The sequence below is a fragment of the Hyperolius riggenbachi genome, chromosome 9 (assembly GCF_040937935.1).
Source record: "Hyperolius riggenbachi isolate aHypRig1 chromosome 9, aHypRig1.pri, whole genome shotgun sequence".
NCBI classification, from domain to species: Eukaryota; Metazoa; Chordata; class Amphibia; order Anura; family Hyperoliidae; genus Hyperolius; species Hyperolius riggenbachi.
Window position 1 is genome coordinate 133,846,451 of NC_090654.1, and position 25,191 is coordinate 133,871,641.

A 25,191-nucleotide genomic window follows, 5' to 3' on the forward strand; every position below is an offset into this window, starting at 1 on the left:
TGAGGAAGTTGCAAGATTTCTGAGTAAGGCGTTCACACACGTTCAATGAATGTTGCCTTTAACAATGGGTGTTCAAACATTAGGGCAACATTGCTTTGTGATAAACAGAAGAAATAACCAAATCAAATTTGTGGTTTTTATCTACAGTGGCGCTTTTAAAATTAAAACTGTAATGGGTTGATAAATAATTTATTTTTTCTGTTTTGTTTTGTTTTTGTTTTGTTTTTTTGCTTTAGGAAGCATAACATATAAAATTATTCTTGGGAGAAAATACTTCCCAAACAAAGAACCATTTGTCTGGATAAAAAAACCTATATATATATATATATATATATATATATATATATATATATATATATATATATATATATATATATGTATATATATATATATATGTATATAATATACAGTGGCTTGCAAAAGTATTCGGCCCCTTTGAAGTTTTCCACATTTTGTCACATTACTGCCGCAAACATGCATCAATTTTATTGGAATTCCACGTGAAAGACCAATACAAAGTGGTGTACACGTGAGAAGTGGAATGAAAATCATACATGATTCCAAACATTTTTTTACAAATCAATAACTGCAAAGTGCTGTGTGCGTAATTATTCAGCCCCCTGAGTCACTACAGTCACTTACAGCTGCCAGTCTTTTAGGGTATGTCTCTACCAGCTTTGCACATCTAGAGACTGAAATCCTTGCCCATTCTTCTTGGCAAAACAGCTCAGCCAGATTAGATGGACAGCGTTTGTGAACAGCAGTTTTCAGATCTTTCCAAAGATTCTCGATTGGATTTATATCTGGACTTTGACTGGGCCATTCTAACACATGGATATGTTTTGTTTAAACCATTCCATTGTTGCCCTGGCTTTATGTTTAGGGTCGTTGTCCTGCTGGACAACACTAGTTGTCCACTAGACTAGACCCTAGTCTCAAGTCTTTTGCAGACTCCAAGAGGTTTTCTTCCAAGATTGCCCTGTATTTGGCTCCATCCATCTTCCCATCAACTTTGACCAGCTTCCCTGTCCCTGCTGAAAAGAAGCACCACCAGAGCATGATGCTGCCACCACCATATTTGACAGTGGGGATGGTGTGTTCTGAGTGATGTGCAGTGTTAGTTTTCTGCCACACATAATGTTTTGCATTTTGGCCAAAAAGTTCCATTTTGGTCTCATCCGACCAGAGCACCTTCTTCCACATGTTTGCTGTGTCCCCCACATGGCTTGTGGCAAACTGCAAATGGGACTTCTTATGCTTTTCTGTTAACAATGGCTTTCTACTTGCCACTCTTCCATAAGAGCCAACTTTGTGCAGTGCACGACTAATAGTTGTCCTATGGACAGATTCCCCCACCTGAGCTGTAGATCTCTGCAGCTTGTCCAGAGTCACCATAGGCCTCTTGACTGCATTTCTCATCAGCGCTCTCCTTGTTCGGCCTGTGAGTTTAGGTGGACGGCCTTGTCTTGGTAGGTTTACAGTTGTGCCATAGTCCTTCCATTTCTGAATGATCACTTGAACAGTGCTCCGTGGGATGTCCAAAGCTTTGGAAATCTTTTTGTAGCCTAAGCCTGCTTTAATTTTCTCAATAACTTTATCCCTGACCTGTCTGGTGTGTTCTTTGAACTTCATGGTGTTGTTGCTCTCAAGATTCTCTTAAGACAACCTCTGAGGCCGTCACAGAGCAGCTGTATTTGTACTGACATTAGATTACGCACAGGTGCACTCTATTTAGTCATTAGCACTCATCAGGCAATGTCTATGGGCAACTGACTGCACTCAGACCAAAGGGGGCTGAATAATTACGCACACCCCACTTTGCAGTTGTTGATTTGTAAAAAATGTTTGGAATCATGTATGATTTTTGTTCCACTTCTCACGTGTACACCACTTTGTATTGGTCTTTCACGTGGAATTCCAATAAAATTGATTCATGTTTGTGGCAGTAATGTGACAAGATGTGGAAAATTTCAAGGGGGCCGAATACTTTTGCAAGCCACTGTATACTCACCTAAAGGATTATTAGGAACACCTGTTCAATTTCTCATTAATGCACTTATCTAATCAACCAATCACATGGCAATTGCTTTAATGCATTTAGGGGTGTGGTCCTGGTCAAGACAATCTCCTGAACTCCAAACTAAATGTCAGAATGGGAAATAAAGGTGATTTAAGCAATTTTGAGTGTGGCATGGTTGTTGGTGCCAGATGGGCCGGGCAGGGAAAAACATCCAGTATGCGGCAGTCCTGTTTGCGAAAATGCCTTGTTGATGCTAGAGGTCAGTGGAGAATGGGCCGACTGATTCAAGCTGATAGAAGAGCAACGTTGACTGAAACAACCGAGGTATGCAGCAAAGCATTTGTGAAGCCACAACATGCACAACATTAAGGCGGATGTGCTACAACAGCAGAAGACCCCACCGGGTACCACTCATCTCCACTAGAAATAGGAAAAAGAGGCTACATTTTGCACGAGCTCACCAAAATTGGACAGTTGAAGACTAGAAAAATGTTGCCTGGTCTGATGAGTCTTGATAGAGTCAGAATTTGGCGTAAACAGAATGAGAACATGGATCCATCATGCCTTGTTACCACTCTGCAGGCTGGTGGTGGTGGTGTGGGGGGTGTTTTCTTGGCACATTTTAGGCCCCTTAGTGCCAATTGGGCATCATTTAAATGCCACGGGCTACCTGAGCATTGTTTCTGACCATGTCCATCCCTTCATGACCACCATGCACCCATCCTATGATGGCTATTTCCAGCAGGATAATGCACCATGTCACAAAGCTCGAATCATTTTAAATTGGTTTCTTGAACATGACAATGAGTTCACTGTACTAAAATGGTCACCACAATCACCAGATCTCAACCCAATAGAGCATCTTTGGGATGTGATGTAACGGGAGCTTCGTGCCCTGGATGTGCACACCACAAATCTCCATCATCCAACTGCAAGATGCTAATCTATCAATATGGGCCAACATTTCTAAAGAATGCTTTCAGCACCTTGTTGAATCAATGCCATGTAGAATTAAGGCAGTTCTGAAGGTAGGGGGGGGGGGGGGGCAAACACCGTATTAGTATGGTGTTCCTAATAATTATTAGTTAAGTTTATATATATACAGTGTATATATATAAATATATATATATATATATATATATATATATATATATATATATATATATATATATATATATATATATATCACTTAGTAGTCTTAAGTAGTGATGAGGTACGTCGAAACTGCTCTGGTCCTTAAAGAGTAACTGTCAGGCTGCAGAAGCTAATTTAAACCTCTATTCTCCTGTGTTAAACAGTTTAGAAGGAAGCCAAAAAGCCATTAGTGAAGATAAAAATCTCAGTTACCTTTGATGTGTGCTTATCAGCAAGGCTGTTATAGACCCATAAGGACGCAAGCCGCATACTAAACTGCAAAGCATTCTGGGGCCCTCCCCTCGGCTGCTAATGAGACGTTACAGCAGCTTGTAATCAGTCCAGCGCGTAGCACTGATAAATCTCCGGGCAGAGTACACTGCAGGAGTCAGCTATTGTTCCTAGCCACATGGCTCATTAATATTCACTGCACACTGTGTTGTTCAAGTACGAGCTTATCTGTGATCAGGAGGCAGGCAGGACATGACGACACATTTGACAGAAAAACATGGAGCCTGCCATGAGCTGTCAGGAGCATCTATCTCTGCATATACTATATACAAATTCTGTGAAATCCAAACGTGGACAGTGAAATGCATATGTAATGTAAGTACAGCCAATCTTTAGCTACTGATATATGTGTTTATTTTCTCTGAGACCTTATACCTAACAGCTCCTCTTTAAGGGATTTTTCTGTCAGTTCTGAAGTTGTTAAAGCAAATCTGCAGTGAAAAAAAAAAGAGTCACATAGTCATCTATGGAGGGAAGGCTCTGGATCCTATAGAGTCTTCCTGTCCCCTATCGGTGTCCTGGTTCCAGCGCTGTCCCCCATTCGATTTAGCCATGTCAGGGAGCCCGAAGATGGGTGGCTCCGTACTGGACATGCGCAAGCACATGCAAGTGCACACTCTCACGCTTGCACAGTACAGAGCCACCCATTTTAAGAACGACTGTGGGTTACGAGTGCTTCTGAAAGCTTTCTAGGATTTCCGAAGGCATATTCGACAGTTGGTTGAGACAACAGGGGTGACTGTGCTGGAACGAGGGGATCAAGGAAGGATCGGGAAGACTCTATAGGATCCAGAACCTTCCCTTGCCTGATACAATGGTTTGAAAACTACCTGCATAATTGCATACAAATGCTTACAAACACTGTATGTACTTCTCCATGTGTTTTAAAACCCACTTACCGGTATGCAAACTAGGCTTTATAGATTATTAATGCATTTTTCTTTAGGGGAAATTTGAGATTAATGTGGTATATTTCTATAATGAACTTGATCATCTATTATAGCACCACAGTAAAAAAATAGTATACAATACATATCTACAAATACATATAGGATTTATGTTTGTCCCATGGTAAAATTAACCTTTTTCGGTAAACCTTCAGACAATTTATATCCAGTTTGGAACACTTTATACAAAAATTACAGATCTCTTATTCACTTCGAAAATCTTCAGAAAAAAAAAGACTTTAGCTTCCATTCATAGAATGTGGGATCCTGTGACTTAGGTGTTCATCTGCTTCTCACGGCCGCTCCTACAACCTTGGCCGCTCTGCAGTCCCAGAATAGATGTGTTCTCAAGGAACGAGATGTCCTTGTGGAATCGGAGGCTGAGGAGTGAGTAGGAGGCTGACTTTAGAGCTAGACACAGAGGTGGGTCAAGAATGAAGGTCTCCCGTACAGCCAAGAAATTTAATTATATTTCCATTAGGCTGTTTGTAAACAGTTTGAATCATGCCAAATGTTTGCTTTTATTAATCAAGCAGAGATTGCCAGCCACCATCCATATTTATTATATTCTTGGGTTGAAATGTTACACCTGGAGATGCTACTTTTTTAATCATTCGAATCATTAACCACTTCACCACTGAGGGGGTTTACCCCCTGACCACCAAAGCAATTTTCATCTTTCAGCGCTCCTTCCATTCATTCGTCTATAACTTTATCATTACTTATCACAATTAAACGATCTATATCTTGTTTTTTCCACCACCAATTAGGCTTTCTTTAGGTGGGACATTATGCCAAGAATTATTTTATTCTAAATGTGTTTTAATGGGAAAATAGGAAAAATGTGGGAAAAAATTAATTATTTTTCAGTTTTCGGCCATTATAGTTTTTAAATAATGCATGCTACTGTAATTAAAACCCATGAAATGTATTTGCCCTTTTGTCCCGGTTATAAAACCATTTAAATTATGTCCCTATCACAATGTTTGGCGCCAATATTTTATTTGGAAATAAAGGTGCATTTTTTTCAGTTTTGCGTCCATCCCTAATTACAAGCCCATAGTTTATAAAGTAACAGTGTTGTACCCTCCTGACATAAATATTTAAAAAGTTCAGTCCCTAAGGTAACTATTTATGTATTTTATTTTTTTTGTACATTTAAAAAAAAAAAATTATTACAAAAAAAAAAAAATTGGGAGTGTGGGAGGTAATGAGTTAATTTTTTGTGTAAAAGTAATTTATTTGTATGTGAAAAATGTGTAGGGAGTAGTTTTACTATTTGGCCACAAGATGGCCACAGTAACTTTTTGCTTTAATGCGACCTCCAAGCATCCTTCTGGAAGCTTGGAGGAAGTATAAGGAGGCTGTAAGTGTTTGATTTTTCTCACAATGATCGCGCTGCCCATCGGAGAGCAGCGGATCATTGCGAGGCTAAGATCAACGAACGGGAATGGATTTTCCTGTTCATTGATCTCCGGGCGAGCGGGCGGCGGCGTGTTTACTAGCGGCGGGCGGCGTGTTTACGAGCGGGAGCGCGGACAGCGGCGGGAACGCGGAAAGTACGGATTTCTCCGTCCCTGGGGGTTAAAGGATGGAAAAAGGGACGGAGAAATCCGTACGGGCGGGGGTAAACTGGTTAATTAAGTGAGCTGTCAGTTAATCATTAACCAATTCTGATTGATTACATGCAAAGTTCCGAGTTCTGAGTTTAGTCAAACTAAAGAATCATCTCTATTTACACCCTCCATCAGACTTTTACTGCTATGTGTGCCCCCATTAAGGAGACTAAAGGTAGCCGCACATTCAAAGATGGTTGCCCAATCAATGTGACAAAAAGATAGATCCCTCTCTGATCAGAATATAAAAAGAGAGGGACCTATTCATGGGAGTCCGCAAGAAAATTGTCCGGGGGGGCAAAAAGCGGGGGAACGTATGCGCGCCGTGCCGAAAAATGGTTGTGGTCATGGACCAGAATGTTGGTGTGGTCACGGGTGGAGACAAATTTACATGAACTTAGCAATGGTGGGACATTAAGGTGCGTACACACGCACTACTAAAGAGAACGACGGGTCCGTCAGACCCTCCCACTGGGCAGTCGTTCTCCCGACAGTAGTGCGTGTGTACAGTCTATCTGCAGACTGATAAGGCTGTTTCTGAATGATCCACTCAGCCATTATGGGGGGAGCACCTACCTATCTACCTACCTACCTAACTATACAGGGGGGCAGCTACCTATCTAACCTATACTGGGGGGCACCTACCTAATCTAACCTATACTGGGGGGCACCTACCTAATTTAACCTATACTGGGGGGCAGCTACCTATCAAACCTATACTGGGGGGCAGCTACCTAGTCTAACCTATACTGGGGGTAGCTACCTATCTAACCTATACTGGTAGGGAAGCTACCTATCTAACCTATACTGGGGGGCAGCTACCTATCTAACCTATACTGGGGGGCACCTACCTAATCTAACCTATACTGGGGGGCACCTACCTAATCTAACCTATACGGGGGGCAGCTACCTATCAAACCTATACTGGGGGGGCAGCTACCTAATCTAACCTATACTGGGGGGTAGCTACCTCTCTAACCTATACTGGGGGGCAGCTACCTATCTAACCTATACTGGGGGGCAGCTACCTATCTAACCTATACTGAGGGGCAGCTACCTAATCTAACCTATACTGGGGGACAGCTACCTATCTAACCTATACTGGGGGGCACCTACCTAATCTAACCTATACTGGGGGCAGCTACCTATCTAACCTATACTGGGTGCAGCTACCAATCTAACCTATACTGGGGGGCAGCTACCTATCTAACCTATAATGGGGGGCAGCTACCTATCTAACCTATACTGGGAGACAGCTATCAGTCTAACCTATACTCTCTGGAGGGCAGCTACCTATCTAACCTATAGTGGAGGCACCTACTTATCTAACATATACTGGGGGGCAGCTACTTATTTATTTATTTATTGTATTTATAAAGCGCCAACAATTACGCATCGCTGGACAATAAATAGGGATACATACAATATTTAGGGGTGACATACAGCAAAATGACAATACCTGAATACAAGAAAGACGAGATCATGCAGCACAGTATGAGTACAAGGTAATGCTTAGTCACTGGAGGGAAGCATGGAGATTAGGCAAGTTAGGTTCACTCAGATACATAGCATGGGTTCACAGTAATGGAGGTGCATGATCAGGTAGGACACAAAAGGAGGAGGACCCTGCACAAAGGCTTACAATCTAGAGTATACTTATCTAATATATACTGGGGGCACCTACCTATCAAACCTATACTGGGGGCACCTACTCATCTAACCTGTATTGGGGGCACCTACCTACCTAGCTAGCCTATACTGATTGCAACTATACTGGCTACCTATATTGGAGACACCTACCTAACTAACCTATACTGGTGGCACCTACCTATCTAACCTATGCTGGGGCAACTATTCTGGCTACCTATATTAGAGGCACCCACCTAGCTAACCTGTACTGGGGGCACCTACCTATCTAACCTATACCAGGGGCACCTGCCTATCTAACTTATACTGAGGGCAACTATACCGGCTACCTGTACTGGAGGCAACTACCTGGCTAACCTATACTGGGGGCAAGCAAATAAAAACGAACAGTGTTGCGCCTATGAATGATTCAGCTGTTAGACCTAGAATAGGGTTACCCCAAGACCCCTAATACGGAATTAAATTAAAAATAAACACTAAGTCAGCGCTAAGTAAATAGTAGAGTAGCTATTTAAATAAGTTAAAGAGTAGTAATGTACAGATAAAACAACCTTATGCAAAGGAATAAATATTCCTCCAACCTCCAAATAAATACAACAAAAGTCCAGGCACACATGCATACAACAATCACCTCCAATGACCTACTGCAGTAGGAAAAAATGATGATATAAAGTAGTGCACATAAAAATAAAAACAATGAATGTCGCTCAATTGAAATGCTGACAGGACAATTCCCAGATATTCCTCCGCAGTGGTGATAGAAATAAGCAGCATAGAGTATATTAAATATACAGATCTAAGAGTGGTTCCTGGAGGGGAATCCAGTAATGTCCGTACTATATAATCAAGTTTCCAGTCTTCATATACTCAAAACGGGTAGTGAAGCACCACTCAAAGTAACAGGTGATGTGCCGTGGCTTGGACCTGGCAGCACTCCTGGGTCCACGCAATGCAAAGAAGGGATCAGCCGGCACCATCCAGTATAAATGCTCTTTATTCTTCCATAATCAAAACAGCCATAATTGCAACGTTTCAGAGTGTTACCTCCTTTCTCAAGCTAAGCTGTATGATGAATATATCTAACTACAACTCTCACTCACTATTTATCCTAAACATGGTAGAGTATTAGCCAATAGCGCTGCTCAACAGCTCTCTCCCAATCACAGCAGTCCGTGCTCTAGCCGGACCTGATGGGGAACTGCGCTTGCTATCTACCTATTGGTCGCCACATGTAGGTTACCACCTCCTCTCCTTTTCAAATGTACTGGTCGGACGCATGCGTACAAACGGCCGCCTGAGCATGCGTACTGCCGTCGGTCCGCCCACTGCGGACCTGACGGGGAACTGTACGACATGACGCGTGCGGAGGACGCGTGTACGCGTCGTATCCGCCCACATAGGCCGGCCACCAATGACGAGGGAGCTGGCATATGGCCACCTCCCCAGGCATCAGGATGTAAACAAAGGTTTGCAACGCATGCAGCCGATCAGCCAAGGTTAAACATCCATAAAAATAAGCACAGGAGAACTGCAGGGGACAGGGAGGTGATCATAGAGGAATATTACCACACATATTAAATATAAGTATAAATCCAATATAAAATATAAAGAGAGGCAGTGTCCACCTGCCTGAATGCGCAAAAAACGCGCATACATGCATGTGAACACCCTTCGCCCAGAACTAGCTAAAGTCAGGGGAAACTTTATCTCCAACAGGTGACACCAGCAAGAGCAATATATTGAATAACCTGAATGGTGCAACAAAAAAAGAGGGGGGGGGGGGGGGGGAAGAAAAAAGGGGAAATTTAGCAATGTGCACAAACGGCACTACATAACTAAATAAAAGGGGTCAGATCTAGTTCCCGATTAAGGCCACGAGGTTCCATTGTGTCTAGTCTTTTTATCCATACTGCCTCTCGCCAAAGTAATTTTTTAACACGGTCACCTCCCCTTCTAGGGGTCGGGACCTGTTCAATTATCATGTACCTGAGCTGGCTAACATTGTGTCTGGCTAATGAAAAATGATATGGCACGGCCTGATCAACCAAGTTCTCACGTATGGCGTGTTTATGTGACGATAATCGTACCTTCATTTTCTGCGTTGTCTGACCTATATATAGCAATCCACACGGGCACTTTAAAGCATATACTACAAACATGGAGTCACATGTGTGACATCCCTGGATTTTAAATTTAGTGCCCCTGTGTGGGTGAATGATTTCATCACCCCTGATCACCGAGCTACAGTGAACTCAATTCATGCAGGGGAATGTTCCCCTACGTGTGAGTCTTGGTCCACCACCCGTGCCCCCTCTATCTGCATGGACTAGCCGGTCCTTAAGATTAGGAGCCCGGCGATACGAAAAAAGTGGCGGATTGACAAAATGTTGTACATGAGGAAAACTATCTGCCAAGAGATGCCAGTGCTTCCTAATAATTTGATTGACATGATCACTGACTGTGGAATATGTGGATACAAAAGGTAATCTATCCTGTTGCTGTCTATTCTTTCTCTGTCGGCTGGTGTCGCCCGTTGGCCTTTCGCGTGCCATCTGTACCACCTCGATTGGATAACCCCGCTGTCTAAACTTAGTTTGCATCTCATCAAGTCTCCTATTCTGGACCTCCTGATCCTCCACAATGGAACGGACCCTCCTGGCACTGTCCCATAATTGAATTGTGTTCACTGTAGCTCGGTGATCAGGGGTGATGAAATCATTCACCCACACAGGGGCACTAAATTTAAAATCCAGGGATGTCACACATGTGACTCCATGTTTGTAGTATATGCTTTAAAGTGCCCGTGTGGATTGCTATTTATAGGTCAGACAACGCAGAAAATGAAGGTACGATTATCGTCACATAAACACGCCATACGTGAGAACTTGGTTGATCAGGCCGTGCCATATCATTTTTCATTAGCCAGACACAATGTTAGCCAGCTCAGGTACATGATAATTGAACAGGTCCTGACCCCTAGAAGGGGAGGTGACCGTGTTAAAAAATTACTTTGGCGAGAGGCAGTATGGATAAAAAGACTAGACACAATGGAACCTCGTGGCCTTAATCGGGAACTAGATCTGACCCCTTTTATTTAGTTATGTAGTGCCGTTTGTGCACATTGCTAAATTTCCCCTTTTTTCTCCCCCCCCCCCCCCCCCCTCTTTTTTTGTTGCACCATTCAGGTTATTCAATATATTGCTCTTGCTGGTGTCGCCTGTTGGAGATAAAGTTTCCCCTGACTTTAGCTAGTTCTGGGCGAAGGGTGTTCACATGCATGTATGCGCGTTTTTTGCGCGTTCAGGCAGGTGGACACTGCCTCTCTTTATATTTTATATTGGATTTATACTTATATTTAATATGTGTGGTAATATTCCTCTATGATCACCTCCCTGTCCCCTGCAGTTCTCCTGTGCTTATTTTTATGGATGTTTAACTTTGGCTGATCGGCTGCATGCGTTGCAAACCTTTGTTTACATCCTGATGCCTGGGGAGGTGGCCATATGCCAGCTCCCTCGTCATTGGTGGCCGGCCTATGTGGGCGGATACGACGCGTACACGCGTCCTCCGCACGCGTCATGTCGTACAGTTCCCCGTCAGGTCCGCAGTGGGCGGACCGACGGCAGTACGCATGCTCAGGCGGCCGTTTGTACGCATGCGTCCGACCAGTACATTTGAAAAGGAGAGGAGGTGGTAACCTACATGTGGCGACCAATAGGTAGATAGCAAGCGCAGTTCCCCATCAGGTCCGGCTAGAGCACGGACTGCTGTGATTGGGAGAGAGCTGTTGAGCAGCACTATTGGCTAATACTCTACCATGTTTAGGATAAATAGTGAGTGAGAGTTGTAGTTAGATATATTCATCATACAGCTTAGCTTGAGAAAGGAGGTAACACTCTGAAACGTTGCAATTATGGCTGTTTTGATTATGGAAGAATAAAGAGCATTTATACTGGATGGTGCCGGCTGATCCCTTCTTTGCAGTCTTCATATACTGAAATTTGCACGTTGTTTAGAGTAACATACAATCCCTTATGGTGATCAGATGTTTGAAATGGAGCTGCTCAAGCCCGTGATTCCTGGCCGGTGACTGAACGGGAGAGTCTGGGACACACTGTTGCAGCAAGAACACAGTGATGTCGGGCAGGATTGCCCGGCTCCGGCGGGAGTAAAGGCCTCGTTCACATCATTAGCGCAGATGGCTGTGCGATTGGAACGCAACGCGTCCGATCGCATGCCATCTGCGCTCCTATGCGCTGCGCTGCAGATCCCATTCATTACAATGAATGGGATCTGCGCTGCGATTCCCAAAAATGCGTGCAGCACGCGATAGCATAATCGTGCTGCCACGCAGCGCATATGATGGGAACGGTAGAAGGGCTGTCTATGCCCTTCTACCGTTCTTGCGTGTCGCACACTATACGCGCTGCCAAAATGCGCACGGCAGCGCGTATAGTCTGAACGAGGCCTAAGACAGCGTCTCTTGACTGGCTGGATAAGCCGCGTTCCCGGATCTCTGTGTAGTTGCGGTGTGATAGTGAGACACACCTCCTTCCTCACTGATAGTGACGTCACTGGAGGAATAGCCAATAGCTGGTGCGTTTCGAAGGAGACGTCTTTCTTTCTCAAAGCTGGCTGTGGGTTGGAGGGGTCCGTCTTGCTGATGTCACAAGATGTTATTCGAAAGCATAAAGTTCCAAATCTTTATTCAAACCTGCAGGAACGAGAGTACTTAAATTGTAAATCCAGTTTGTTTCATGTCTCGACATTTCAAGGATATAGTCTCCTCCCCTCCATAGTTTTTTTTACAAGTTCTATAGCACAAAATCTTGTGCCTCTTATCATGCAGCTATGTTGGAGTTTGTAGTGTTCAGAGAAATTTTTAGTACCCTTTGAAATGTTGGCACAATGTTCCCGTAGCCGCTCTTTGAAGGGACGCTTTGTCCTCCCCACATTCTGTTTTTGACAGGGGCATATAATGACATAAATGACACCTCTGGTGTCACAGTTCATAATATCTCTAATAGGAAAATTAATACCATCCACAGTGGAGGTGATCTCATTCACCCGACCAACTGGCATACATGTTTCCCTACACATCCTGCAGAATCCACAGTTCTTAAAGTATCCCCTATTCGTTTCAATCCTCAATTCTTTCACTGTGGGAGCTTTGATATTACCCAAATTCCTCGATTTTTGGACTATCACTACTGGATTTTCTTGGAGTATAGTGGTGAGTAATTAGTCCTCCTTCAATGTTTCCCAATGATTCCTTATAATCTTCCTCAATTTACCCGCCTGTGAGGAATAATTGAAGATCAGCTTAGGGTCTGTGTCATATCCACTGTCCTCTCGTGATTTTTCTTCCAGCAAACATTCCCTATTGGTGCATTTTGCAAACTCTCCAGCCCTATCAATATTCTGGGGGCAACTATACTGGGGCACCTATGCCTGGTTACCTTTACTGGGGGGACCTATAGCTGGCTACCTATACTGGTTCACATGGTTCAAGTTTTAGCTTAACATCCATGTTCTGGTTGGAATGTGTTATGGGTTTCAGGATGTTAAGCACGGTTGTCTCCGTGTATATATATATATACAGTGGGTTGCAAAAGTATTCTGCCCCCTTGAAGTTTTCCACATTTTGTCATATTACTGCCACAAGCATGAATCAATTTTATTGGAATTCCACATGAAAGACCAATACAAAGTGGTGTACACATGAGAAGTGGAACGAAAATCATACATGATTCCAAACATTTTTTACAAATAAATAACTGCAAAGTGGGGTGTGCATAATTATTCTGCCCCCTTTGATCTGAGTGCAGTCAGTTGCCTATAGACATTGCCTGATGAGTGCTAATGACTACATAGAGTGCACCTGTGTGTAATCTAATGTCAGTACAAATACAGCTGCTCTGTGAGGGCCTCAGAGGTTGTCTAAGAGAATATTGGGAGCAACAACACTGTGAAGTCCAAAGAACACACAAGACAGGTCAGGGATCAAGTTATTGAGAAATGTAAAACAGGCTTAGGCTACAAAAAGATTTCCAAAGCCTTGAACATCCCACGGAGCACTGTTCAAGCGATCATTCAGAAATGGAAGGAGTATGGCACAACTGTAAACCTACCAAGACAAGGCCATCCACCTAAACTCACAGGCCGAACAAGGTGAACACTGTTCAGAAATGCAGTCAAGAGGTTGCCACAAGCCATGTGGGGGACACAGCAACCATGTGGAAGAAGGTGCTCTGGTCAGATGAGACCAAAATGGAACTTTTTGGCCAAAATGCAAAACGCTATGTGTGGCAGAAAACTAACACTGCACATCACTCTGAACACACCATCCCCACTGTCAAATATGGTGGTGGCAGCATCATGCTCCTGGAGTGCATCTCTTCAGCAGGGACAGGGAAGCTGGTCAGAGTTGATGGGAAGATGGATGGAGCCAAATACAGGGCAAACTTGGAAGAAAACCTCTTGGAGACTGCAAAAGACTTGAGACGGGGGCGGAGGTTCGCCTTCCAGCAGGACAATGACCCTAAACATAAAGCCAGAGCAACAATGGAATGGTTTAAAACAAAACATATCTATGTGTTAGAATGGCCCAGTCAAAGTCCAGATCTAAATCCAATCGAGAATTTGTGGCAAGATCTGAAAACTGCTGTTCACAAACGCAGTCCATCTAATCTGACTGAGCTGGAGCTGTTTTGCAAAGAAGAATGGGCATTGATTTTAGTCTCTAGATGTGCAAAGCTGGTAGAGACATACCCTAAAAGACTGGCAGCTGTAATTGCAGCAAAAGGTGGTTCTACAAAGGATTGACTCAGGGGGCTGAATAATTACGCACACGCCACTTTGCAGTTACTTATTTGTAAAAAATGTTTGGAATGATGTATGATTTTCGATCCACTTCTCACATGTACACCACTTTGTATTGGTCTTTCACGTGAAATGCCAATAAAATTGATGCATGTTTGTGGCAGTAATGTGACAAAATGTGGAAAACTTCAAGGGGGACGAATACTTTTGCAACCCACTGTATATATATTTATTTTTTAAAAGGGAGGATGCTTTCTTTTGAAGTGTTATCTAATGACGGTTTTGGTTGTTTTTATGCTGATTTGTCTCATTCCCATTTATGGATAACTGCTTTATTCTTTTTCTGTGTTGTACCTCCTAATAAATAATTATTTCAAAACCAGAGTTTCAAAGTAATTTGGTGAGGGTACATACAATGTTTGTTATAGGCTAAATAGAATTGTGGCATTTAAAACCCATCTTGTCTGCACAAGAAATATTGTAAAAAGAATAGTGGCATTTAAAACCCATCATATCTGCACAAGAAACTGTAATCCCTGTTTAAACCTTTATCTACAGTTTTGAACGAATGTATACATTTTGTCTCTCTTGTTAGTCTTTCTATATGCAATTTGAAGCCGCCCATTAATACAGTGTCCACCTGAGCAGAAATGTTTGGGCATTGGGAGATCAGTATATTTGTTATTTTTTATTTTTTGCTGTTAATGTTGAAGCTGTGCTGGTTCATACACTCATTATTATTATTATTTAGTATTTATATAGCGCCGACATCTTACGCAGCGCTGTACAGTATGTATATATCTATCTATATATATATATATATATATATATATATATATATATTGTATTGTCACTAACTGTCCCTCAAAGGAGCTCACAATCTAATGTAGAGTTTGTCTTGTTTTAACCACATAAATTCCTTTGGGGCACTTTGCACACATGATCCTATATACCAGATTAGAAGAATCACAGGAAAAAGTGCCTTGTACTTTGTATTCCTGTTGTGTACCTGGTATTGTTATCCCGTCGGTGGAATAGATGTGTTTGCAGGTATCACACCTTTTCTGTTGGCATATTCCATTCTGTTGTGGCCTATTCAAACAACTCCTGACAATCATCTGTTTAAGATTTGGTGGCTGTCGATATGCCAGGAGGGTAGGTTCAGGTAATATCTTTTTCAGTCTCTGGTCCTTGTGTAAAATAGGATGAAGTTCTTTTACAATCTTTCTTACGATTCCCAGGTGTGGGTTGTAGGTGACCATCAGTGGGACATGGTTCTCTTCCTGGTTTTGCCTGTATTTCAGCAGTTGAGACCTAGGGATGATGTTAGCCTTCTTGATTTGGGCCTTGGCCATTAGAGGATTGTATCTTTGTTCTTCTTCAGGTAATCCAGTTGTTTATCTCTGTCACCCCTGTCAGAACAGATGCAATTGCATCTTATTGCTTAGCTGTAAATGATGGAATTCTTTAAGTGCTTGGGGTAGACACTGTCATACCTGAGGTAAGTAGGACGGTTTCTTGGTTTGTGGTACATAGATGTTTGTAGGTTATTTGTAAAGAGAGCAACCATGTCAACTGCAGTATGGGAGGGACCAGGGTTTAGGGAGATATTACTGGCACCAAGTAGGTGGAGAGGAAGAGACAGTAAGTGAGAGTGGGTGTTTAAAATGTAGCCTGTAACTGTTTGAATGTGGGGGGAGACAAAGTGATTTTCAGAGATATGGCCCCAATTCACTAACCTTAACTTCTGTCTTTAATAACTCTTCTGAGCTGTTTTACAGTTATCACCATGGTGATATAATTGTGATAACTGTAAATGTGTTCATGATAGGAAGGGACAAGAGCAGGGAGTTTGAAATAGAAACAGATTAACCAACAGTTGAAGTTCGCAGTGTGTTAACAGCTTTTAGGAAGAACTACTGTAATGGCCCAGAATAGAATGCAGATTAAAGTCAACTACTTCCAAGCGACTCTATTTAACTTACAAACAATCTCCCATAATGGAACTGGTTTGTAAGTTGGGGCCACCTGTATAAATATGGAAACCACACATCCCGATTAACTGAAATGAAAGCCAAGGACAGGTAAAAAAAGAAAACTTGAGAATTTTCTATAAGTACGTAGGCAATCAACATATTTGATGCATCGTGTTAAGAAGGGAGACAAAAGCATGACAAGTACAATTCACCAAATACTAATTGTCTCAACACTTGTAGAACTTAAAATATAATTCTTATAAGGGCAAGCATACTTTTGACACATTTTGTGAATCAAGGTTCACATCTTCAACAACTTGGTTGTACCAGAAGAAAGAAGGTCTACTTAAAGGGAATGTCCAAGCAAAATAGAAAAATGAGTTTAACTTACCTGGGGCTTCTACCAGCCCCATGCAGCCATCCTGTGCCCTCGCAGTCACTCACTGCTGCTCCAGTCCCCCACTGGCAGCTTGCCGACCTCGGAGGTCGGCGGACCGCATTGCGTACATTTTTACGCATTCCAGCTAGTGCAGGAACATTAACACATACATTTGTACGCATTACTGGTTCAATGCGTAAAAATGTATGCATTGAACCAGTAATGCGTAAAAATGTATATGTTAATGTTCCTGCACTAGCGGGAATGCGTAAAAATGTACGCAATGCGGTCCGCCGACCTCCGAGGTCGGCAAGCTGCCAGTGGGGGACTGGAGCAGCAGTGAGTGACTACGAGGGCACAGGATGGCTGCATGGGGCTGGTAGAAGCCCCAGGTAAGTGAAACTCATTTTTTATTTTGCTTGAACCTTCCCTTTAAGCTAAAAAAAAAAAAAAAACATAAAGAAGGCTGGGAGGGAAATATGTGAGAAGAGGAGGGAGAGGAAGGTGGAGAAAATGGGAGGGGAAATTTTGGAGAAGAAAGAGGATGGAGGAGGGTGAGAAGGGGGAAAGGTAAGGAATAGAGGAGAAAGGTAGCGGTGAAAGGATGAAAAAGTAAAGGAAAGCGGTTGAAGGTTAGAAAGGGAAGGGGGAGAAGTAGAAGGGGCAAAGGAAAATATAAGAAATGGAAAAGATAAAGAGGAAGAGGAAAAGGGAAGGAAGAAGTGCAGTGAAATTAAAGTTAATGGATTAAAGTGGGAAGGAAAGAAGTAAGAGAAAACAGGCAAGAGGTAAAAAAGGGGGAAGGTGGGAGAAAGAGAGGGAAAAGAAGAGAAAGGGACTGAAAGGCAAGCAACTGCTGAAGATGGAAGATAGAAGGGGAGGGGGGAGAAATTGAAGGAAAATAATGAAAAATGAGGGAAGGGAATAAAAAAATGGTAACTGGGAAGATGAAAAATGAAGGAGTGGGCTTTGATGTGGGAGTGACAAAGAGGAGGAAGTGACAAAGTGATGATGTGATCTCCCTCTACACTTCATCCCACAATGCCCTTTTTCTCACTCCTTTCTCTTCACCCGGAATTCCACTGCTCCATGTGGAAATGTTGCTGCAGTCATTTAAATCTTAATTTAAATCTAGATGTACTCCAGTCTTTTGTGGTCTGGAACATGGTGTTTAAAAGGCCAGAAACTGGACAAACAAACATTTTCTGAAGGGCTTAAGGTGCTCTTTTTTTCCATGAATTCACTAGAGATGGCCCGAACCTCCGATTTTCGGTTTGGTTTGTGCGAACTTTTGCGAACCGCAATAGACTTCAATGGGGATGCGAACTTTGAAAACTAGAAACTTTTATGCTGGCCACAAAAGTGATGGAATGCGCATTGCCACTATTAGACCTTTTTGAGCTTGCACTCCTTGCCTGATGAAGCGGGTTATACCTGCGAAACGCGTCGCGGAGTGCCAAAATAAATTGCTATTTGTGATTTGAACAATCTCGATTGTCCATCATTTCAGGAGGTAAGTCCACCTGTACTCCTCCTTTTTAGTTGTTTTTAGATCATTTTAACCTGCCTGGCGCCTCTGTCCAAATTGGCACCTTGGGTGGAGGGGACTCTCCCCTTCTTTCTATCTACAGAGAGCGACTTCTTAAACCTGAGTGGGGTCAGGTTCTAATGCTCCCCACCTGCATTTCAAGTGGTTGCCTATGTGGTAACCCGTGTTTGTGAGTATATCCACATCTGTTAATTATTTTGCCAACAATTGCTAGACTTACTGCACCATATTGGGCTCTCGGTTTTTCTTTTTTGTTTCAAGTGCAGTAGTTAGCTAGGCATAGGTAGGAGTCCCAGTATAGGTAGGTAGGCATAGGTTGGTGCCCCAGTAGTTATCTAGGCATAGGTAGGAGTCCCAGTATAGATAGGTAGGCATAGGTAGGTGCCCCAGTATAGGTAGGTAGGCATAGGTAGGAGTCCCAGTATAGGTAGGTAGGCATAGGTAGGTGCCCCAGTATAGGTAGGTAGGCATAGGTAGGTGCCCCAGTATAGGTAGGTAGGCATAGGTAGGTGTCCCAGTATAGGTAGGTAGGTAGGCATAGGTAGGTGCCCCAGTATAGGTAGGTAGGCATAGGTAGGAGTCCCATTATAGGTAGGTAGGCATAGGTAGGTGCCCCAGTAGTTAGCTAGGCATAGGTAGGAGTCACAGTATAGGTAGGTAGCCATAGGTAGGTGCCCCAGTAGATAGCTAGGCATAGGTAGGAGTCCCAATATAGGTAGGTAGGCATAGGTAGGAGTCCCAGTATAGGTAGGTAGGCATAGGTAGGTGTCCCAGTAGTTAGCTAGGCATAGGTAGGAGTCCCAGTATAGGTAGGTAGGCATAGGTAGGTGTCCCAGTATAGGTAGGTAGGCATAGGTAGGTGTCCAGTAGTTAGCTAGGCATAGTTAGGAGTCCCAGTATAGTTAGGTAGGCATAGGTAGGTGCCCTAGTATAGGTAGGTAGGTAGGTGTCCCTGTATAGGTAAGTAGGTGCCCCAGTAGTTAGGTAGGCATAGGTAGATGTCCCAGTATAGATAGTTAGGCAGGGCCTGGCTGGCACAGTAATAGCAATTACTAAGGTCCAGCTGCAACAGATATGGCTGTATAATGCAGTGTCAGTGGGCAACACACAAAAAAACCATATCAGGAGAACATTAGCTCTCAAAAGAGCTGTTGAGGGGTGCTATTTTAGCAATAACAATCAGCCAGGAGCAAGCTAACAAGCCTACAAGAGCATAACTAATCATTTCCTATGAGAGTCTGGCCAGCAGCTGTCCCTTCACTAATTACTGCAGGTACACGAGTGAGTGTAATAGCCAGCGCTGCCTGCCTTTTATAAGGGGGGGGGGGGAGTGGCTCCAGGATAGAGTGTAGCCTAATTGGCTACAATGTGCCTGCTGACTGTGATGTAGAGGGTCAAATTTGACCCTAATGGCGCACTATGGGGGCGAACCGAACTTCCGCGAAAGTTCACCTTTGCTGGCGAACGCGAACCACCGAAAGTTCGCCTGGAACCGTTCGGGCCATTTCTAGTGTTCACAATAGACAGTCAAGTCATCCAGTTTTTGAGGCTGTACAGCAATATATGGCCATAGTGTTGCTGCACTTAAGGAAATTCAAACCCTTCCTTGTCATTTTCAATACAGTGTGTGCCATTTCCATCACCAGAGCAGATTGCCACTGCTTAACTCCAGGTACACTGTAAGTGTCCTAATTCATCCTTCGTAGGGCAGTTGCAACACTTGTGCCTCTTCTGAGCCGCTTTAACTCCTGTCACCCCAGAGAGAATATAAACCAGCACAATGCATAACATTAAATAGTTTAAAATGCTATTAAAATTGCATGTACTAAATTCACAGAAGAGTGATTAGCATTGTACTCATATGTCAGGCATGTTTCAAAGGTGCACTCAGAGATCCATGAAAACCTTCGCATATTGCTGCCTTGCAGCTAACGGTCCATTTTTCTAAACAGAGTACTAGCCTGAAGCTGAACTCTAAATGTAGTCTCAGGGAGTGGAATGATTGTCACTAGTATTGTAGAGTCCTAGCATATCTGTCCAGTAAGGCGCAAGGCCTGCTGTCACCAAGTGCCCCCCCCCACACCCCAACAAAAATAATATTTTGTCCAACTCTCTGACTAGCAATCACTGGTTTGAATGGGCTTACTTCAGTCGTGCTGCTCTGCCCCCCATTCAACAAATAATTCCTGTAATTTGCGCTCCTGCCCGAATGTGCACAGCAGCCGATAGTGTTCTGGGCATGCATACTTGAAAAATGACGCTGATGTATGACCAGTACTTGTCAAGAATGCACAACACTGTACCAGCCATGGGCAGGAGTGAGAAATTACAGGGAGTGCGCTGCTTCTTTGTCCTCTGTGCGACTGGCTGCAGTCTGAGACACAAACAGGTGGCAGGGCAGTGCAATGGAGAAAAGCCCATCCAAAACAGAGAACAGTTAAGCAGCAAACATCCTGTCAAGACCCACTTTGGGTGTTTGGTTGTAATTAGAGTGAACCTGAACTCAGAACTTCCTCTCTGCTCTAAAAGATACGCAACAACATAACCTTTAAATAAAAACATTTCTTTTTTTACAGCTGATACAAATCCTGCAATAAATTTGCAGTGTGTCTACTTCCTGCTTTTATGGAAGCAGAAATATTTTTAACATCCTGTGCTTTCAAATGAGCTTAGATATTGTGGCAGTCAGGAGACACAGTGTAGAGATAAATTACAACTTGTGATTAGACACAGAGGAGGGGGAATTAGACAGGCTCTCTAAATACATACATGGTACATTTCTCTGTTTTCCTTCTGTCCTGTGCAAGAGTTCAGCTCCACGTTAAAGCATCTGAATGACTTATTTATATTTGCTGAAAAATCTATGCATCTTTTTTGAATGTTGAATGTACATATGGTGGTGTGCTCTAACATATTGACAGTATACAAGAACAAAGTCTGAAAAAGGTTTATTAGCAGAAAGCTTACTCTTTTTCTTTGAAGCCAATAAATGGTATTATCCTGATTCAAAACTCTCTGCTTTCGCTGATGGCTAAGAGGGTACAATGCTCTACTGCTACAGGAAAGCAGAAGGATGCCAAACCATACACACTAGCATAGAGGTAGTAACAGCTGAGGTGTCCTTTAAAGTGACAGTTTAGCAATGAAAGGGAAGCAAACAGCATTTTTATTCTGCAGTTCTCATAGATGGTAGGAGCTGAAGGACAGAAAATGAGCCAGGAAAGAGTTAACTGAAACAGACAAGCGATCACTGCTAGCTAGGAAAAATAAAGAGAAACATAAATTAGGATTAGATAAAGTAATTAACGACTGCTGGGGTCAGTGTCAAAGCTGTAAAAGAGGTGACTAGCAGAGCTCACTGATGTCTGTGAATGCCTGCATTCAAACTCAGCAGAACTTAGTTCTATCTGCTTTGTAATGTAAATCTCTGGTATTTCTCACATCGATCTGTATGTCCATCATACAGATTATCAGGTAACAGTTATGATTGATCCTAATTGTTATAACACACCAGGAAATGTGTGAGAGAGAAGCAGGGATTGGGGAACTCTGGAATTCAGCTATTAGTGCAGAGCAGGGTGCTGGCTGGCTGCGCTGCGGGACCAGAAGAGATGAATCACTTTGACATAAGACCTCTTCTCTCTCCAAGTCATGCCGCCCTTCTTATCTTATCTGATTTTATCGCCCTAGGCCGTGGCATTTTCTGGCCTTCCCAGAAATCCGGCCCTGATTGTTCTACTGTCTTCCTGGTAGATTATAGAATCAAACACCTTTCATACAACCTTATAAAGCCCACCTTCTCACTTAGGTCACCATAAGAAAGATGTCACTGCTGTTGTACTCCTTCTATCACAAAGGTATCCCCCTGATTGATATGAAAGGTTCGCTTCTCTTATAAGGGTGTCTTCTCCAATAACGATGTCTCCTGATGATAGGACAGGTTCCGTTATCTAACAAAGATTTTCCCTGAATTATAGGACAGATTCCCTTCTCATCCAAGTATTTTTCCTGAATGATAGTACAGGCTACCTTCTTTCACAAGGGTTTCTGATGAATGATAGGCTTAGCTCTCTTTCCTTAGGGCTGGTTCACACGGGCGTCTGCTGAGCTTTTGCTTGGCATTGCGTTCAAACGCCAGCGTTTAAAAGCTAGCTTTTGAAAGCTTTTGAAAAGCGTTCAAGGCTAGCAGTTCTGGTCTCTGCTATTGTTTCCTCGCGTTTACTGCCTCTGAAAGCAGCATGTTGCTTTTGAGACTAGACGCAACGCTGGGATCTACTGCCAGGCTTTCATGAAAGCCTGCAAAAGCCAGCTCTAAACGCTCCCATTCACTTGCATGGGATGGCAGTAGATCCCAAAAAACTGCTGCGTCTGAAACGCTGCGTTAAACGCCACAAAAACGCCCGTCTGAACCAGCCCTTAAAAGGTTACCCTGAATAAACGCTTCCATTGCAAACAAAGGATTTTCTGCACGATAATACTATCTTCTTTCTCTCACATGGGACTTCCTTGAATGACAGATCAGCCTTTTTACTTTCCTAAGTGTTTGCTCTCAGTGACAGGACAGACTCCTTTCTATCATAAGGATTTCCCTGCATGATAAGGCTAGCTCCCATCTCTCACAAGGTCTCACCTGCAGATATTTACATGTAGATAGTTCAGACTGCCAACAGTGGGCCAACAGTGGGCCAGCCACTGTGGTTCTAAAGATACCACTTTTCCCAAAGGTCACTACACTGGTGATATGGTGATAGTAAAACATCTTCCACCTTCAAGGCACCATAGATCCATAAAACACTCAAAACTAGGATTTTAGTTTTTTTATGAATGCTAGGGAGATTAATCAATATTTATTTGAGGTCTTTTAGTCATAAATTGCAATGTATTCTTGATTTTACTGTTAAACTTAAGTGGACCTAATAATTTACCAAATCACACTTTGCATAAAAAGTCTCTTCCCTGCCATCGATAATAAAAAAGTGTATTTCCGACCTTTAATTTCCTTCTCTAGGCACAAAAATGAGTCACATATGGTATCCCTAGAGGAGGAGGAACATAAGGTAGCCCTAGAGGGAGGAGGAGTATTATGAGTGCTTCACATCATTAGAAACTGTAGGCAGAACAAACAGAATCTATTACTTTCAATCAGGCAATTTTTCCAATTTTACAGGAGGGCCGAGAGTATTCGCCGGCAGCAACCAATGCTGACAATGGCGGGGGAAAGAAGAAGATTAAAGAGAGAGAAATGGACGAGCTGAAGAAAGAAGTGACGATGGTGAGTAGAAGGAAAAGGCATAATTATCTATTTATCTACAGTGGTGTGAAAAACTATTTGCCCCCTTCCTGATTTCTTATTCTTTTGCATGTTTGTCACACTTAAATGTTTCTGCTCATCAAAAACCGTTAACTATTAGTCAAAGATAACATAAGTGAACACAAAATGCAGTTTTAAATGATGGTTTTTATTATTTAGTGAGAAAAAAAACTCTAAATCTACATGGCCCTGTGTGAACAAGTGATTGCCCCCCTTGTTAAAAAATAACTTAACTGTGGTTTATCACACCTGAGTTCAATTTCTGTGGGCACCCCCAGGCCTGATTACTGCCACACCTGTTTCAATCAAGAAATCACTTAAATAGGAGCTATCTGACACAGAGAAGTAGACCAAAAGCACCTCAAAAGCTAGACATCATGCCAAGATCCCAAGAAATTCAGGAACAAATGAGAACAAAAGTACTGTAATTGAGATCTATCAGTCTGATAAAGGTTATAAAGCCATTTCTAAAGCTTTGGGACTCCAGCGAAACACAGTGAGAGCCATTATCCACAAATGGCAAAAACATGGAACAGTGATGAACCTTCCCAGGAGTGGCCGACCGACCAATATTACTCCAAGAGTGCAGAGAAAACTCATCCGAGAGGCCACAAAAGACCCCAGGACAACATCTAAAGAACTGCACGCCTCACTTGCCTCAATTAAGGTCAGTGTTCACGACTCCACCGCAAGAAAGAGACTGGGCAAAAACAGCCTGCATGGTAGATATACAAGGCGCAAACTCCAAGGCGCAAACCACTTTTAAGCAAAAAAACATTAAGGCTCATCTGAATTTTGCTAAAAAACATCTCAATGATTGCCAAGACTTTTGGGGAAATACCTTGTGGACCGACGAGACAAAAGTTGAACTTTTTGGAAGGTGCGTGTCCCGTTACATCTAGCAGTAACACAGCATTTCAGCAAAAGAACATCATACCAACAGTAAAATATGGTGGTGGTAGTGTGATGGTCTGGGGTTGTTTTGCTGCTTCAGGACCTGGAAGGCTTGCTGTGATAGATGGAACCATGAATTCTACTGTCTACCAAAAAATTCTGAAGGAGAATGTCCGGCCATCTGTTCGTCAACTCAAGCTAAAGCGATCTTGGGTGCTGCAGCAGGACAAAGACCCAAAACACACCAGCAAATCCACCTCTGAATGGCTGAAGAAAAACAAAATGAAGACTTTGGAGTGGCCTAGTCAAAGTCCTGACCTGAATCCTATTGAGATGTTGTGGCATGACCTTAAAAAGGCGGTTCATGCTAGAAAACCCTCAAATAAAGCTGAATTACAACAATTCTGCAAAGATGAGTGGGCCAAAATTCCCCCAGAGCGATGTAAAAGACTTGTTGCAAGTTATCGCAAACGCTTGATTGCTGTTATTACTGCTAAGGGTGGCCCAACCAGTTATTAGGTTCAGGGGGCAATTTCTTTTTCACACAGCTCCATGTAGGTTTTGAGTTTTTCTCACTAAATAATAAAAACCATCATTTAAAACTG

General features: G+C 42.9%; 1 protein-coding gene across 1 annotated transcript in view; it reads left to right on the forward strand.

Moving 5' to 3' along the window:
* Window positions 1-25,191, forward strand: part of LOC137532709 (sodium/potassium-transporting ATPase subunit alpha-2) — a 138,509-nt gene that overhangs the window by 25,283 nt on the left and 88,035 nt on the right. Inside the window, exon 2 of the mRNA XM_068253540.1 lies at window positions 23,549-23,653. Coding sequence (XP_068109641.1) covers window positions 23,549-23,653 — 105 coding nt within the window. The remainder of the gene's footprint in view (window positions 1-23,548; window positions 23,654-25,191) is intronic.